At 46.3% G+C, this 12447-nt stretch overlaps 2 protein-coding genes across 2 annotated transcripts in view; one reads left to right on the top strand and one right to left on the bottom strand.

The window, feature by feature from the left end:
- The window catches only part of ABCC3 (ATP binding cassette subfamily C member 3), a 34770-nt gene extending 32442 nt beyond the window's left edge, over positions 1–2328 (top strand). Inside the window, exon 31 of the mRNA XM_006774391.2 lies at positions 1745–2328. Within this exon, the coding sequence (XP_006774454.1) occupies positions 1745–1853 (109 nt within the window). The 3' untranslated portion in view covers positions 1854–2328. The remainder of the gene's footprint in view (positions 1–1744) is intronic.
- Positions 2329–3826: 1498 nt separating this feature from the next.
- ANKRD40 (ankyrin repeat domain 40) lies at positions 3827–12395 on the bottom strand. Its single transcript, XM_006774223.2, has 6 exons — positions 10745–12395; positions 10568–10655; positions 9318–9466; positions 8424–8909; positions 6925–7106; positions 3827–6226 (listed from the first exon to the last, which is right to left on the bottom strand). The coding sequence occupies exons 3-6, from the start codon at positions 9364–9366 to the stop codon at positions 6080–6082; spliced, it is 864 nt and encodes a 287-aa protein (XP_006774286.1). The 5' UTR covers positions 9367–9466; positions 10568–10655; positions 10745–12395; the 3' UTR covers positions 3827–6079.
- Positions 12396–12447: the final 52 nt, after the last annotated feature.

Raw genomic sequence — 12447 nt, 5'->3', positions numbered from 1 at the left:
CACAAATCTATGGTGACGGAGGAGGGTGCGAGTACACCTCCAGACCTTCATTCACAAAATAAACACCCACCGGGCATGGGCAGGGGGAGACGGTGCCATGGACGGGCCATGGGCAGCTGTGGTCCCTGTGTCAGAAGTGTCCCCACACAGCCCCAGGCGCCTGGGCACCAAGCTGAGAATGCCCTACGCCAGCGATGGCGAACCTTTTGAGCTCGGCGTGTCAGCATTTTGAAAAACCCTAACTCTGGTGCCGTGTCGCATATAGACATTTTTTGATATTTGCAACCATAGTAAAACAAAGACTTATATTTTTGATATTTATTTTATATATTTAAATGCCATTTAACAAAGAAAAATCAACCAAAAAAATGAATTCGCGTGTCAGAGGTTCGCCATCACTGCCCTACGCTGTCTGTTCCATCCCTGCCCCACCCTACTCCCCACTCCCACCCAGGACCCCACTGGAGAAGAGAAGGGAGGGTGGGCAGGAAGTGCTGGGCCCTGGATCCGGATAAGGGACAGGGCTGGGCTGAGCCAGTCTGTTTTTCGGGCCCAAATGGGAATGGTTTCACCAGCAGCTCTGCGGGGAAAAGGCCCAAACTGGCCTGGGAGTGGTAGTGGGGCTGACAGAAAGTAATCGAATACCCATGCGACTGTCCATGTAATTAGATCCTGCGGGAAGGCTGCATGGGTCCGTGGGGTTGGGGCGCAAGGAAGCCCATTTCCCCAGGGCTCTTTCTCTCCTAAGGAAGGGAAGCCCCAGCCAGGCCCTAATGGATGAGTAGGAGTTGGGAGGTGGGGGAGGAGGTGGGAGAGGGAGGATGCTGAAAATGTCAGGCCAAGGATACAACTCGTGCAAAGGCCCTGAGGTAGGAAGGCACATGAGGCTGAAGTGCAAAGAGCAAAGAAGACTGGAACCAAGATGAGGGCAGAGAGGGACAGGCTGCACTTCTAGGACCAGGGGAAAGCATCCCATACCCTACATGTAGTGAGAAGGGAGAGGGCAGTCTCCAGGGCTTCCGTATGGGAAGTGGCCAGGCAGTGATGTCCCCAGACACACTTCTTCCCAGGACATGTTTCTGGGCTTCCCATAGGTGGGGAAACAGAGTGTGTTCTACACCCTCCCATGCAGGGGCATCTCCCCAGGCTTGGGAGAGCCCTTTCCACTCCTGCCTCACCCTGGGAGCCAGCCTGTGGGCCCGGTACCAGGTGCACCCGGTGATTACCTACCCCGGGCCGAGGTCTGACTGTATGTGTGTGGGTGGGGGAGATCCACCCGGCAGCAGCAGCCAGATTGGCAGCCACAGCCCCAGATCCCAGTGTCAGGGCTCACTGCAGCCTGGTTTCCCGCCGTGTGCCTTTGTGAGTTGGCACAAAGCAGATGGAAGCACACAGGGCCCAGCGCACAGGCCCGTGGCTCCCCCACGCACAGTCCTGTGACCCTGGCCAGGAGAAAGGCTCATTAGGGAAGGTTTTCGGGGCCCCGGCCCACAGAGATGAATAGGAACCTTGTGTTTGATCCCAGAAACCGCCTCATCTGCCAGGAGAGCAAACGGAGCGGCTAAAATAGCCAACCTTGCAAGTGTGCACAGGGGGCGTAGCGGCTGTGCTGGGGGCGCTGACTGAAGTGGGAGGGTTGGCATGTCACTGCAGGGCCTGAGCAGTACCCAGAAGGGCAGGGTCGGGCTACGAGGCCAGGTCTGGCCTGACGGAGACCTGACCGCTTTTTTTTTTTTTTGGCCAGGGTCCTGGTGCTGGACAAAGGGACAGTCGCTGAATTTGATTCTCCAACCAACCTCATCGCGGCCAGAGGCATCTTCTATGGGATGGCCAGAGATGCTGGTCTCGCCTAACATAGATTCCTGGGTTTTCCTCCTGGCTGACCTGGTTTTCTTCAGAAAGGAAAAGGACAGACACCACCTATGTCTGCAGAATAAACCTGGTAGCTGGGGGCATTTGTTAGACTGTTGCTCCTGTGAAGCACCCTGGGGGAAAACCGTGCGAAATGCTGTAGATGAGGGAGCGAGGCTCCGGGGGTGCCTGACGTGCCCAAGGTCACAGATGGTTTGAGGCAGAACCCAGACTCGTGCCCGGATCTCCTGATCCCCAGTCTCCTGTTCTGTCCCCACGACACTGCTTGCAATCACTTCATGGAGCAACCTCCCTACCCCTAGATGACTTTTCATAGTTTCTATTCTGAAGTCTTTTTGTAAAAAAAAATAAAGCTTTTTCCTCCTGAAACAGAAGCTTGCCAGGTCAGGCCGTCCCTAAGAACCGAGTCCTGGACTCTGGAGTGCTGGCCTGAATCCATTAAAAAATGGAACGGTGGTGAAACGAAGCTGCGTGGTCACTAACACGCATCTCGGGGCAGGCTGTCTCCGCCTGGTCACAGGGGTGGGGGTTCGGGCCTCGGAAGGAGGCGGGGAGGAAGGGGGAGAGGCAGAGGTGGACTTCAGTATACATCTACATGGCTGGAATGATCTGAAGACTTCAGACCCGAGAGCTTTGGGCTGGAAATATTGTCTTCACAGCCAAAATTCACTGGGAAATTGCCAGAAGTTCCTGCTCTGCTGTGCAGATACTATAAAAAGGTGAGAAATGAAGTCCCTGAAATCTGACCTGAGGCCTCCTGGGACAGCTGCTGGGAACACCTCCGCGTTCATGTCATCCCTCAGACCTGTAAGCCCGCTTCTCTAGGGGCCGCCAAGTGCCTGGCACTTCATTTCCTCGCTCCTTTAGAAGTCTGTTCCAGACAGGTCTCCATAGCCAGTGCGGCTCGGAACCATCTGTCTTCCTCAGTCGGGCTGAGGCTGAATGTGGGAGGAGCGCAGGCAGCCCTGCCGATCCCTGGCTGGTAAATGAGACGAGGGGTGGGTTTTGCTTTCTTGCGCAAACCATCCGTTTATTTTCTGTGGGTCCGTTTACCTGCACAAGACCTTCTATTTGGAATGGATCTCTTCTCTGTTACTCAGTTTCCTGGTCTCCTCTTTCATTTCCGCAGTCTTCATCCTTGGTAAGATGTGAGTGGTTGTGGGTGACGGTTTGTCTTCTTCCCCCACCCTAAATGGTTTGCAGGAGGTGTGGAGAGGCCTCCTTTGATCTGGTTTTGCTCTGTGCCTTGGGGCAGCCTGTGCTACAGGACCATTTGTTAAAGGTTAACCACAATTTTTTTTTGGCAGGCTCTTTTGGCTCAGGATGTTTATGAGTGTATGGAAGAAGACTTCCATCCTTGTGATGAAGCAAGTATGAAAGCACAAATGCCCATATTCTTCTTCCTCTGGTGCTAAGAAAAGGTCTCTGCTATGCGCCCTGATTTATTAGATCAATTTGGCCTGACGTCTGCTTTGTGAGGCTCTAGCTGCCCTAAACCTACAGAAATCCAGGTTCCTTCAGCATCGTTCTCAGCTGAAGATATGAAGGTGTAAAGCTGTATTTTCCTCTCCTGTCTAGAGAGCTTGCTTCTGAGCTCATTGAGGCCAAGACAGGTGCTGACAGCCCGAAGGAGAGGCTCAGTTGTGTGAAGTAAATAGAATAATCAAAAAATGTAGTTAATAGGATGACCTCCATCTAGCTGGCTCAGCTACTCCGGGGAAATGAAGCTGACTGCTGAGAACTGGGAGGGAAGACTCCGCACAAGATATCTGTCTCCAGGCACCACTGACAGGGCGTGAGCACCACAGCAGCAGGATGCAGGAGGCTCAGGTAGGGAGCGGTCCCTCCCATGCTTCCTCCACAGCGTCTGGTCCCTGGGACTGTCCAACCATTTAAACCCACTATGGGTAGAAGTAAAGTGCTGTTTAGGAAGCCAAAACGAAAGAATATGGGCTTGGTCAGTTAATACTTAATTTTAATACTTGTTATATTTGAACAGTCAGCAATGCACAAAGAAAATTATCTTCAGTAAATGTTTGCCCACAGTATGAACACATGCTTTAAATATGCAGTGGAGGAGGGGGGAATTCACAGTAACAGAGCTAAAAAGAAAAACCCTGTGTTATAAATTACACAAAGCATATAAAAATATTTCTCTGAATGCATAGATTAAGACTTTAGACTCACCTACCAGCAACTGTGCAGTCTTATTCTACAGCCATACATAGAGGTCACTGGACCACAGAGGACTTTATAGAGGAGACCCATGTAGGGATCATCTCTCACCTGAGACGCCAGCCCCTGGCTCCCTCTGTTCCTAAGCCCTGGAAATGCCAGGGGCTGCTCCTCTGTAGGTCACCCCCAAGCGAGGCCTCCACTGCTTCTGAATCGCTAACTGATCTGGACGCCTGGAAGCTTTAACCCCAGTGACTTAGACATGAGTTAATACTGAATTTATTTCTTTCAGGACAGAACTAATCTTATCATTAAACTTTTTTTTAAAGGAAAGGGAGAGAGAGGTTAGTATGTCTAGATAAACTAGCTTCTGATTGGTTTGCAACACAAGGGAGGTTTCTCCTTTAAAGTACCTCAGAGGAGGGAGTAATAAGTAACCTTTACTCTGCCATGCAAACACTGTACAAGGGTAAGTCACCATCAGCAAGTGCTGAAACACATTCGGTCCTGAACAGTGACTCCGTGGAGCTGGCCTTGCGAACACCTCCACCTCAGCTCAGCATTGGGGCAGCAGCAGGAGGCCGTCATCTTAGCACCGCATTCTCTTCCCCTGACATCTTCTGCGCATTCTCTCTCCACCCAATGAAGTTAACACAGTTAGGAAGTGAAGTTTCTTTGGAAACTATAGGCACTATGGGGAAAAGCTTTAGGACAGCAGGGTGCCCTTCAACAGCTGGCTTCAAACCCCTGCTCTCCTGTTTATGTGCTCGTTCTCACATCTGAAGCTACACTGTTTGTTCAACAAGACAGTGGCTTTCTGTTCACATTAATGACACTGAAGGAAAAGAATCCTTGAATGCATTCTTCTAAAAATTATTATGCCATGTTCAAGGGTTTAATCAGGTGTGTACGTTTTGTTTTTCATTTTTCAGAACAAAGCCTGGTAGACTTGCAATTGCCTTTGTGGGGGGTATTGGATTGGTGGGGGTTAGGGGAGATCCCTAAGATGAAACAATTTGTTTACAAAAGCAACAGATTTCAGAGTTGTGTAAAAATCCTAATAATTTCAAAATAATCTTTATCTTTTATACAAAAATAAATATCCTAACTCCTTTAGCTCAGTTTCCTACAATAACCTTTAAAACAGCAACAGATTCAGTCTCAAAAATTGCTTTTCATTTCTAGTGGAAAATGAAAGTAGAGAACATGGACAGGCAATGTTTGTGCTCTTCTCATATGGTGCAATTAAACACGAAGATGGCAGGAATCACTTCAGTGAAAAAAAACAAAACAAAACAGAAACCGCGGTTGCTCTTTTGGAAGGCATCGGAGAGCCCTCTAGTGACCGCAAAGGGAAGTGAATGCAGAGGTGCTTGTCTAGGGCTTGGCAATGGCCGACTGGAGACAGAGGAGTGAGGAGTCATGAGTGTTTACAAAGGAAAAAGTGGGGGAGGGGAAGCTCTTTTGGTTAACAGCATATTTACAATTAGGTAACTATCCTTAAATACTTTTCACCTGAGTAACATTTATAAACATGTTATATGGAACCTCACAGCCACAAGCCATACTAAAACCCATCTGTCCAGCACCTGTGCTTTCCCGTTTTCCTCGAGTCGGTTCACATTTCAGGACAGTTGTGAGCGTGCATCACCAAGCCGAGTGCACCCTGGCCCTTCAGGTGCACTGTCAACAGGAGTGGCTAGAAATAGGCTCCACTCTCAGCACTGCGGACCGCTCTCTGACATGCTGCACGTAAAACACACTGGATATGGAACCGCCGGCTCCTGCCTCTCCAGACCACTTCTCCACTGTTCACAGCGTTGAGCAATCGGTTTATTGTGCACCAAGAGGCTTGGAAGAGTGGCACCACTGCTTGAGGGTCAGGGGCTTCCTACCTGGCAGGACAATGTTAGTGTACACGACTCAGTGGCACCAGCGCCCTCCAGCATCCAAGGCATTGAGATCAATGGCTTGTCCTTGGCCCAGAGGTGACGCGCTGTCACAATACTCAGTGATAAAAGTCCCTGTGGCATTAGTAAGTCAGTTTTGAAGCTCTCCTGTTGTAGCAAGGCCTTTCTGTCAGTGTGGATGCAGCACTTCTGAACAGAAAATTATTTTCACTTATTGTCAGAACCAGTTCCAGCTCTTGGAAATCTTGGAGCCGAGCAACATCTTTGTCCTAAAACAAAAATAGGTTAATCAGATTAAGAGGAGCCATTGTCTCTTTCTATTTGGTATGCTGTGTTGAACTGTTATCAGTTTCTTGGCTCATTTTAAAGCCTAAAAACAAAAACAGAAACAAAACCAAAAATCCCTGCGGCAGGCTGTCAGTGACAGTGCAGGAAAGGCCCAGGGCGTGAGCTGGTTGGAACAGTGGAACCCATTAGCCGCAGCTGCTATCGGATGAGCACACCTTGAAGGGAGAGGCAACGCAGGAATCAGTTTTACTCACGTGCTCTGAGAAGCAGAGCCTGATGCTCAAAAAGCCCAGAGATGCTGGGAGAACCACACATGCATCCCTGTGGATTTGCCCTGTAATTTAACCTCATTCTGACGGTGCACTAAGATAATCCTTATAGAGCCACACAGAAACAACTGAATGAAAACGTGAATGGTACGTCAGAATATTCTCTCTGGGATCCTACAACTTTCAAAAAGGCCACAAAACAAAGAAACAAACAAAAACCAAAAAGGCCAATGTCCCTATCGACCCAGTAGAGAGAAAGAAAGCTCAATGATTATATTTGGAAAACAACCCTTCTCTCCTTTTCTATTATCTTCATTTCTTCAACTATGACTCATAACCAAGGAGGAAACTGGGTATTTTCCAAATGCAGAAAGCAACTAACCACTCAGGCTTAGCTGGCCTTGCCTTACCTTTCTGACCAGAGTGTTGGGTAACTTTCTGATCTTCTCCACTTGATCTGGATTAACACCCAGCTCACAGCAACTCACTCTGAGCAATTCTTGGTAGGTGAGCTCCTGTCGGTCTAGTTCAATTTCAATGAAATCATTTTCTCGAAGAGATGGGTTTTGAATCCTCACCTTGAGCACCAGCTCTAGAAAAAAAAGAGGGAGAAATGTTAATGGATGGTTCTGGCATAATCAGCCTAAGTAATTTAAGATCTTTTCCAGAAGATGCTTGTGCCACCCAATGAGGAAAAGCTAGGCACCAGCAAGATTTGCTCAAGCCCAGTTCTGGCTCTTCTGGCAGTTCCCTGCACCTAAGCCTGTGTGTGCTTCTAAAGTAAAAGGGGGTGTGGAGGTGGGCTGGGGAGGGGACAACCATCACAACTGTACAGAGGATCATTTATTTCTGCTGCTGGAACTAAGAAGGTAAAGGTTTAAGAATGGGTTTGGGAGTTAAACTACATATAAGCAGGGAAGGAGAGAGAGGGGAAAAGAAGGCACAGGCAAGATATGGTACATAAATTACTCTAAAAAGATTTAACAATTGTGGATCTAAAGGTATTGATGAAATATGAAATTCCTTGTATGAAGTGCAGTAAAAGGGCAAAAAGCTACTAATAAAAATTAAAGTATAATTATGATGTGAGTACAGTGCACCTTACCAAGGGAGGAGCCTTGGCTGTGGGAGTGAACATCTTGCTGTACAAGAGAGTAAGGTCATGGTCCAAGAAGGATGTGACATGTCCGAGGGACACAAGAACTGGCTTAAAGAAGCGCCCTCTGGACAAATGTGACATCATTTGAACATCAAAGTAATAGCAATGGATTATAACCCAATGAATAGAATAAGAATCTGCATTCATGCTGATATAAATGGAGGAGAAAAGAAAGCCCTTCTTTACAGTAGAATACCAACTAGTAAATAGAGAATGACAGGAAATCATAATCTTCAAAATAATTGGCCTGAACTCTTTAAAAATATTGCGGTCCACAATGACAGAGAAAGGCTGGAAATGTTCCAGATTAGAGACTAAACCAACACGATAACTGAATGTTATGGGTGATCGGGGCAGGGGCAGGGGCAGAGGTGAGGGAGTGGAGGTGGCTATGAAGGGCATTGCTGAGATAACTGACAAAACTGAAGTATGGACTATGGATTAGAAAACAGTATTCTATATCACGGTTACATTTCCTAAATTTGATCATTGTGTTGTGTATAATTATGTAACGGACTGTCCTTATTCTTAGGAAATACACACTTAAACAGTTCAGGGTAAAGGGGCAAAAGGCAAAACAATTTGAGGAAAGGGAGTTCCTTACTAGTGTACTAGTGTTGCAGCTTTTCTGTAAATCTGCAATTATACTTAACATAAATACATTCCACCCCCAAAAGCCCAGGAAGGAAAGCTCTGGAGCTCTGGATTCTGTCTGCCCATTTGCAGAGGCGGTTGCTGACGAGGAGTTACCTTGCATATTAAAAGGAAACGCTCCAGTGAAGAAAAACGGCTGGAATGCTGGCGCTGGTCCTGCGTATGCCCCATTTTGAGGCTCCAGAGACACTGGTGGCTTGGACGGGACGGGAGAGAACAGTGATCGACTCTGAGTCACGGGTGGCTGACAAACAGGTTTTGTGCTTTCCGGTGTTCTGAGGATAGCAGAGGGGGCAGGCACATCCCCATTCTGCACCAGCGCCAAAGAGGTGTGGTCCCTCGGAAAGGCCCCCAGCGGGGGAGGGTCCCCAGGGGGGAGCAATGCAGGGGAGCCGTCTCCAGGGGGCGAGGCAGGGGGTGTGGCAGGGGGTGTGGAGGGGTCCCCATTCTGCAGCGGGGCCGAATCCTCTGCCACGGGGGTGTAGAGAAAAGGGAAAGCTGGACTGGCCAAATAGTTGGGAACAAAGGGCAGGTCTGACTCCTTCATCTGGGGGAGGTTGTCACCATCATCATCCTCTTCCACTGAAAAAGAGGAAAACACAGAACCTAGACATAGTCCTTCAAAAATGGGCAAGAATCGAGTGTCCTGTGAAACCTAGTGTGCTTTGGTATATGACAGAATGCCATGGTCAGTGTTCTGTGCCTCTTCAAGTCAGAAGAAAAAGAATATTTCATTAGGTTTATAATTACCGTTTTTATCATCTTAAATTTTACAGATTAAAAAACTTATAATGCCTACCTTCCCAGAAACAACATAGAATTACTATCTTGGCACAGTCATACAGTCTCTGCTTTTAGAAGCAGACTGGTTGCTTGAATCGCATAAAGAATACAGCCAAAAAAAAAAGAAAAAAAAGAATACAGCCAATAATACTACCCGTCTTAAATCAGTTTGACAAAATCAAAAGCTGCCCCAAAACTCAGACTCACCTCCCATTATCTTTCTGATTTCTCTCCTTGACGTTAACTGGACTGGCATTTCTCCTTTTGTGGTGAGAATCTCTTTGTCGGCTCCTGATTTTAACAAGTAAGAGACCACCTGACCATGATTGCGTTTACAGGCCCAGTGTAAACAGGTCCTGTCCCAAAAAAAAAGGGTGGGGAGGGAGAGTAATTTAAAAAGGAGAGGTGATTTGGGATTTCAAATTCTACACGTTAGCAAATAAATATATGCAAGAGTTCAGCTAGGACCAGGAAACCAGGCTAGTAATCTCAACTTTTCTTTACAGAAAGCAGATGATCAAATATTTACTATGCTTAAAATTTATTTTTAAATTTCATTGCTGGCCCTCGGGAGAAACTAATTTGTCCTAGGAGCTTTCATTTCAATGGCTTCCAGAAGGCTGACAGGCTGGCTGGCTGGATAACTCTAATGGTATTGCTGAGTGTTAGTCTATCAGTATTGCTCATTTGATTGTCCCAATCTCTGTAAAATATATTTTTATGTTGGTACATTTCTGTTTTAGGGACTATAGAAACTGGCTTCATATGCATTAATTATCACTTGAAGATTAAATATTATTAGGCAAATAACCATCTTGTATCTACAAGCTTGCTCTGCCACTAAAATGATTACTAGTAATACAGAATATTCCTGTCTGAATCTTTTCCTCTTTTTCTTTCCTTCACACTCACAAAAAGAAGGGTTTCCAAATTTCCATTTTTAAATATATTTTTATTGATTTTAGAGAGGAAAGAAGAGGGAGAGAGAGAGAGAGACATCAATGATGAGAATCATTGATCAGCTGCCTCCTGTATGCCCCTTACTGGGGATCGAGCCCACAACCCAAGCATGTGCCCTTGACCGGAACTGAACCTGGGACCCTTCAGTCCACAGGCCGACACTCTCTGAGCCAAACCAGCCAGGGCTAAATTTCCATTTTTAAGAATGTTGGCTTCTCTTGTTCTCTCCAGAAGGCTACAAACACACCCTCATCTGCTTATACGTAAGGCACTACAGATTTTAATTCCTAAGGCATTTAAAAATGTACATCAACCACCAAAATTTCAAGAACTCTTCTACCATAGTCATTTAAGTAAAACTAATTCTTTAATATTGTACACATAGGGGTTATGTACACACTGAAGGGCTGTTACTTTAACACTGTATAGAAATATAATTAACATGCCAGCAAATACTCTATCTTAACAGAAATGATTCAGAGCTACTAAATTCATACCCAATTGTCAAAGCTGAATGATATCATGGAAGGAAGACTTTTTCCCCACTGTTTTGAAATGTCCTCATTCACCAACTCTCTAATTGAACTGAGATAAATACCTTTAGTGCTTATAGGCAAATACAGGTATGGAAAAGAATAGAACATATGTACCATAGTGAGAATTAGGTCACTCACCTGAGAAATATAATATCTAGAAAGTTCGTTTGGTTCCAGGAAAAAGCTGATTTTACCCTGGGTACCCTGATATCTATGACTTACAGAAAGCTAGCTTGTCTGTCTGGCTGGGAGCAACTCCCCTGATGTACCAGAGTGGCATTCTACAATAGATTCATTAGAATTAGATTATTCAAGTGCCTTTAAGGTGCACTCCATGACGATATGACTACCAATTTGGGAAAAATAAGGCCAGAGTCTTGATCTAGACTTCTACAACGTAAGCTCCACGAAGACAAGGAAGGGTCTACTTAGACATACAAGTGCTTAATTAATATTTGCTGAGTGAGTGAACCAAGAACAAGGTAGGTGTTGCTAGTAGAAGGATCCAGTGCATTCTGGGCAAACTGCAGCCAACGGTGTGTTTGTGTGTGGATGTCTGTAGCATAGGCTTGGCAAGTAAATAATTATAATAAGCAGCTCTCAAAAATGAATGGAGCATGATGAGAAAAATATGTTCCCTTTGGAAGTAAGTGCTCACTTGCCAGTAGTAAATCATGACAAACTTGTTCATGACAAGCTTGAGAGGAAGGAGGTAATGGGCTGCCAGTGGGTCTGACACTCTGGGACAAACCAGCTAACTAAAGTAGCACCTGTCAAGTGGGGTTAAGGCAGCACGGCTCCCCAGCCCTGTGCCCTAATCACCTACAGTCCAGACCTGTGTGGCTCTGGGCAGTCATAACTCAGAGCCACTGCAACCAGGCCATCTTTTCAGATTCTTCCTGAGCCATTATCCTTGCTCCTTAAAGCCAAGGGATATGCATGACATTAAATTATAGTCGACGTGGGAGTTCTGTCTTTGAACCTCAACTCTAAGCTTTAAATTTGCAGTCAGAATATCCCATTAGTGCTGGGAAGTATTTCAGACCAGAGGCCCTGGGCATCATTCATCAGTGCTGAAATTGTGGTTACTGAGCAACTAAGAACTGAAAGCAGTAACCATTCTGCTAGAGAGTAAGTATCCGGTTTTTTCTTAGGTAATCTTTATCCAGCACACTGCTCATAAAATAAACACAGATATAATGCTTCCCATGCTGGACACTGGTCTAAAAGCAATACAGATAGTAACTTATTTAATCCTCTCAACAACCCACGAGTTCAGTACTATTATCAATGTTCCTTCCATATTACAGATGAAGAAACTGGGGCAGCCAGCAAATAAATAAGCAAAACAAACAGTATGCTTGCTATTCTCAAGCGTTATGAAGTGTTATAGGGACAATAAAGCAAGGAAAGGAAGTAGGGGATGCTAGGGGCAGGGGAGGGGTATGGTGCAATTTTAAACTGAGGAGCCAAGGAAAGGCTCACCACGGTTATATCTAAGCTGAGACCTGAAGGAGGAGAGGAAGCAAAGGTATTTTAGATGGAAGGGAAAGCACAAAGGACTTAACTCAGAGCTGTGCCTCATGTTTCAGGAAAAGCAAGGCCAAGAGAGCAGAATGAAGAAAGCAAGGGGCAAATGCAGAGATGAGGCATCGAGGTAGGGAGGATCGGGGGACAGGAGTAGAAACTGTAGGACTCCGTGGGCTCTTAGAGTGAGATGGGAGCCATTAGAGCAGCGGTTCTCAACCTGTGGGTCGCGACCCCTTTGGCGGTCAAATGACCCTTTCAGAGGGGTTGCCTAAGACCATCCTGCATATCAGATATTTACATTATGATTCATA

This window comes from Myotis davidii, unplaced genomic scaffold (genome assembly GCF_000327345.1).
Source record: "Myotis davidii unplaced genomic scaffold, ASM32734v1 scaffold327, whole genome shotgun sequence".
Classification (NCBI taxonomy): domain Eukaryota; kingdom Metazoa; phylum Chordata; class Mammalia; order Chiroptera; family Vespertilionidae; genus Myotis; species Myotis davidii.
This window is presented reverse-complemented; position numbering and strand designations above follow the sequence as displayed.

What these genes read in the sequence shown, in the direction of transcription:
- ANKRD40 (XM_006774223.2), bottom strand. Translation starts at nt 9,366, where the DNA reads ATGCCAGTCCAGTTAACGTCAAGGAGAGAAATCAGAAAGATAATGGGA. An exon ending in AATCAGAAAGATAATGGGAG is followed by an intron (nt 8,910 to 9,317) that starts GTGAGTCTGAGT and finishes CCTCTTTTTCAG; the next exon opens with TGGAAGAGGATGATGATGGT. An exon ending in GTTTCCTTTTAATATGCAAG is followed by an intron (nt 7,107 to 8,423) that starts GTAACTCCTCGT and finishes TTTTTTTTCTAG; the next exon opens with AGCTGGTGCTCAAGGTGAGG.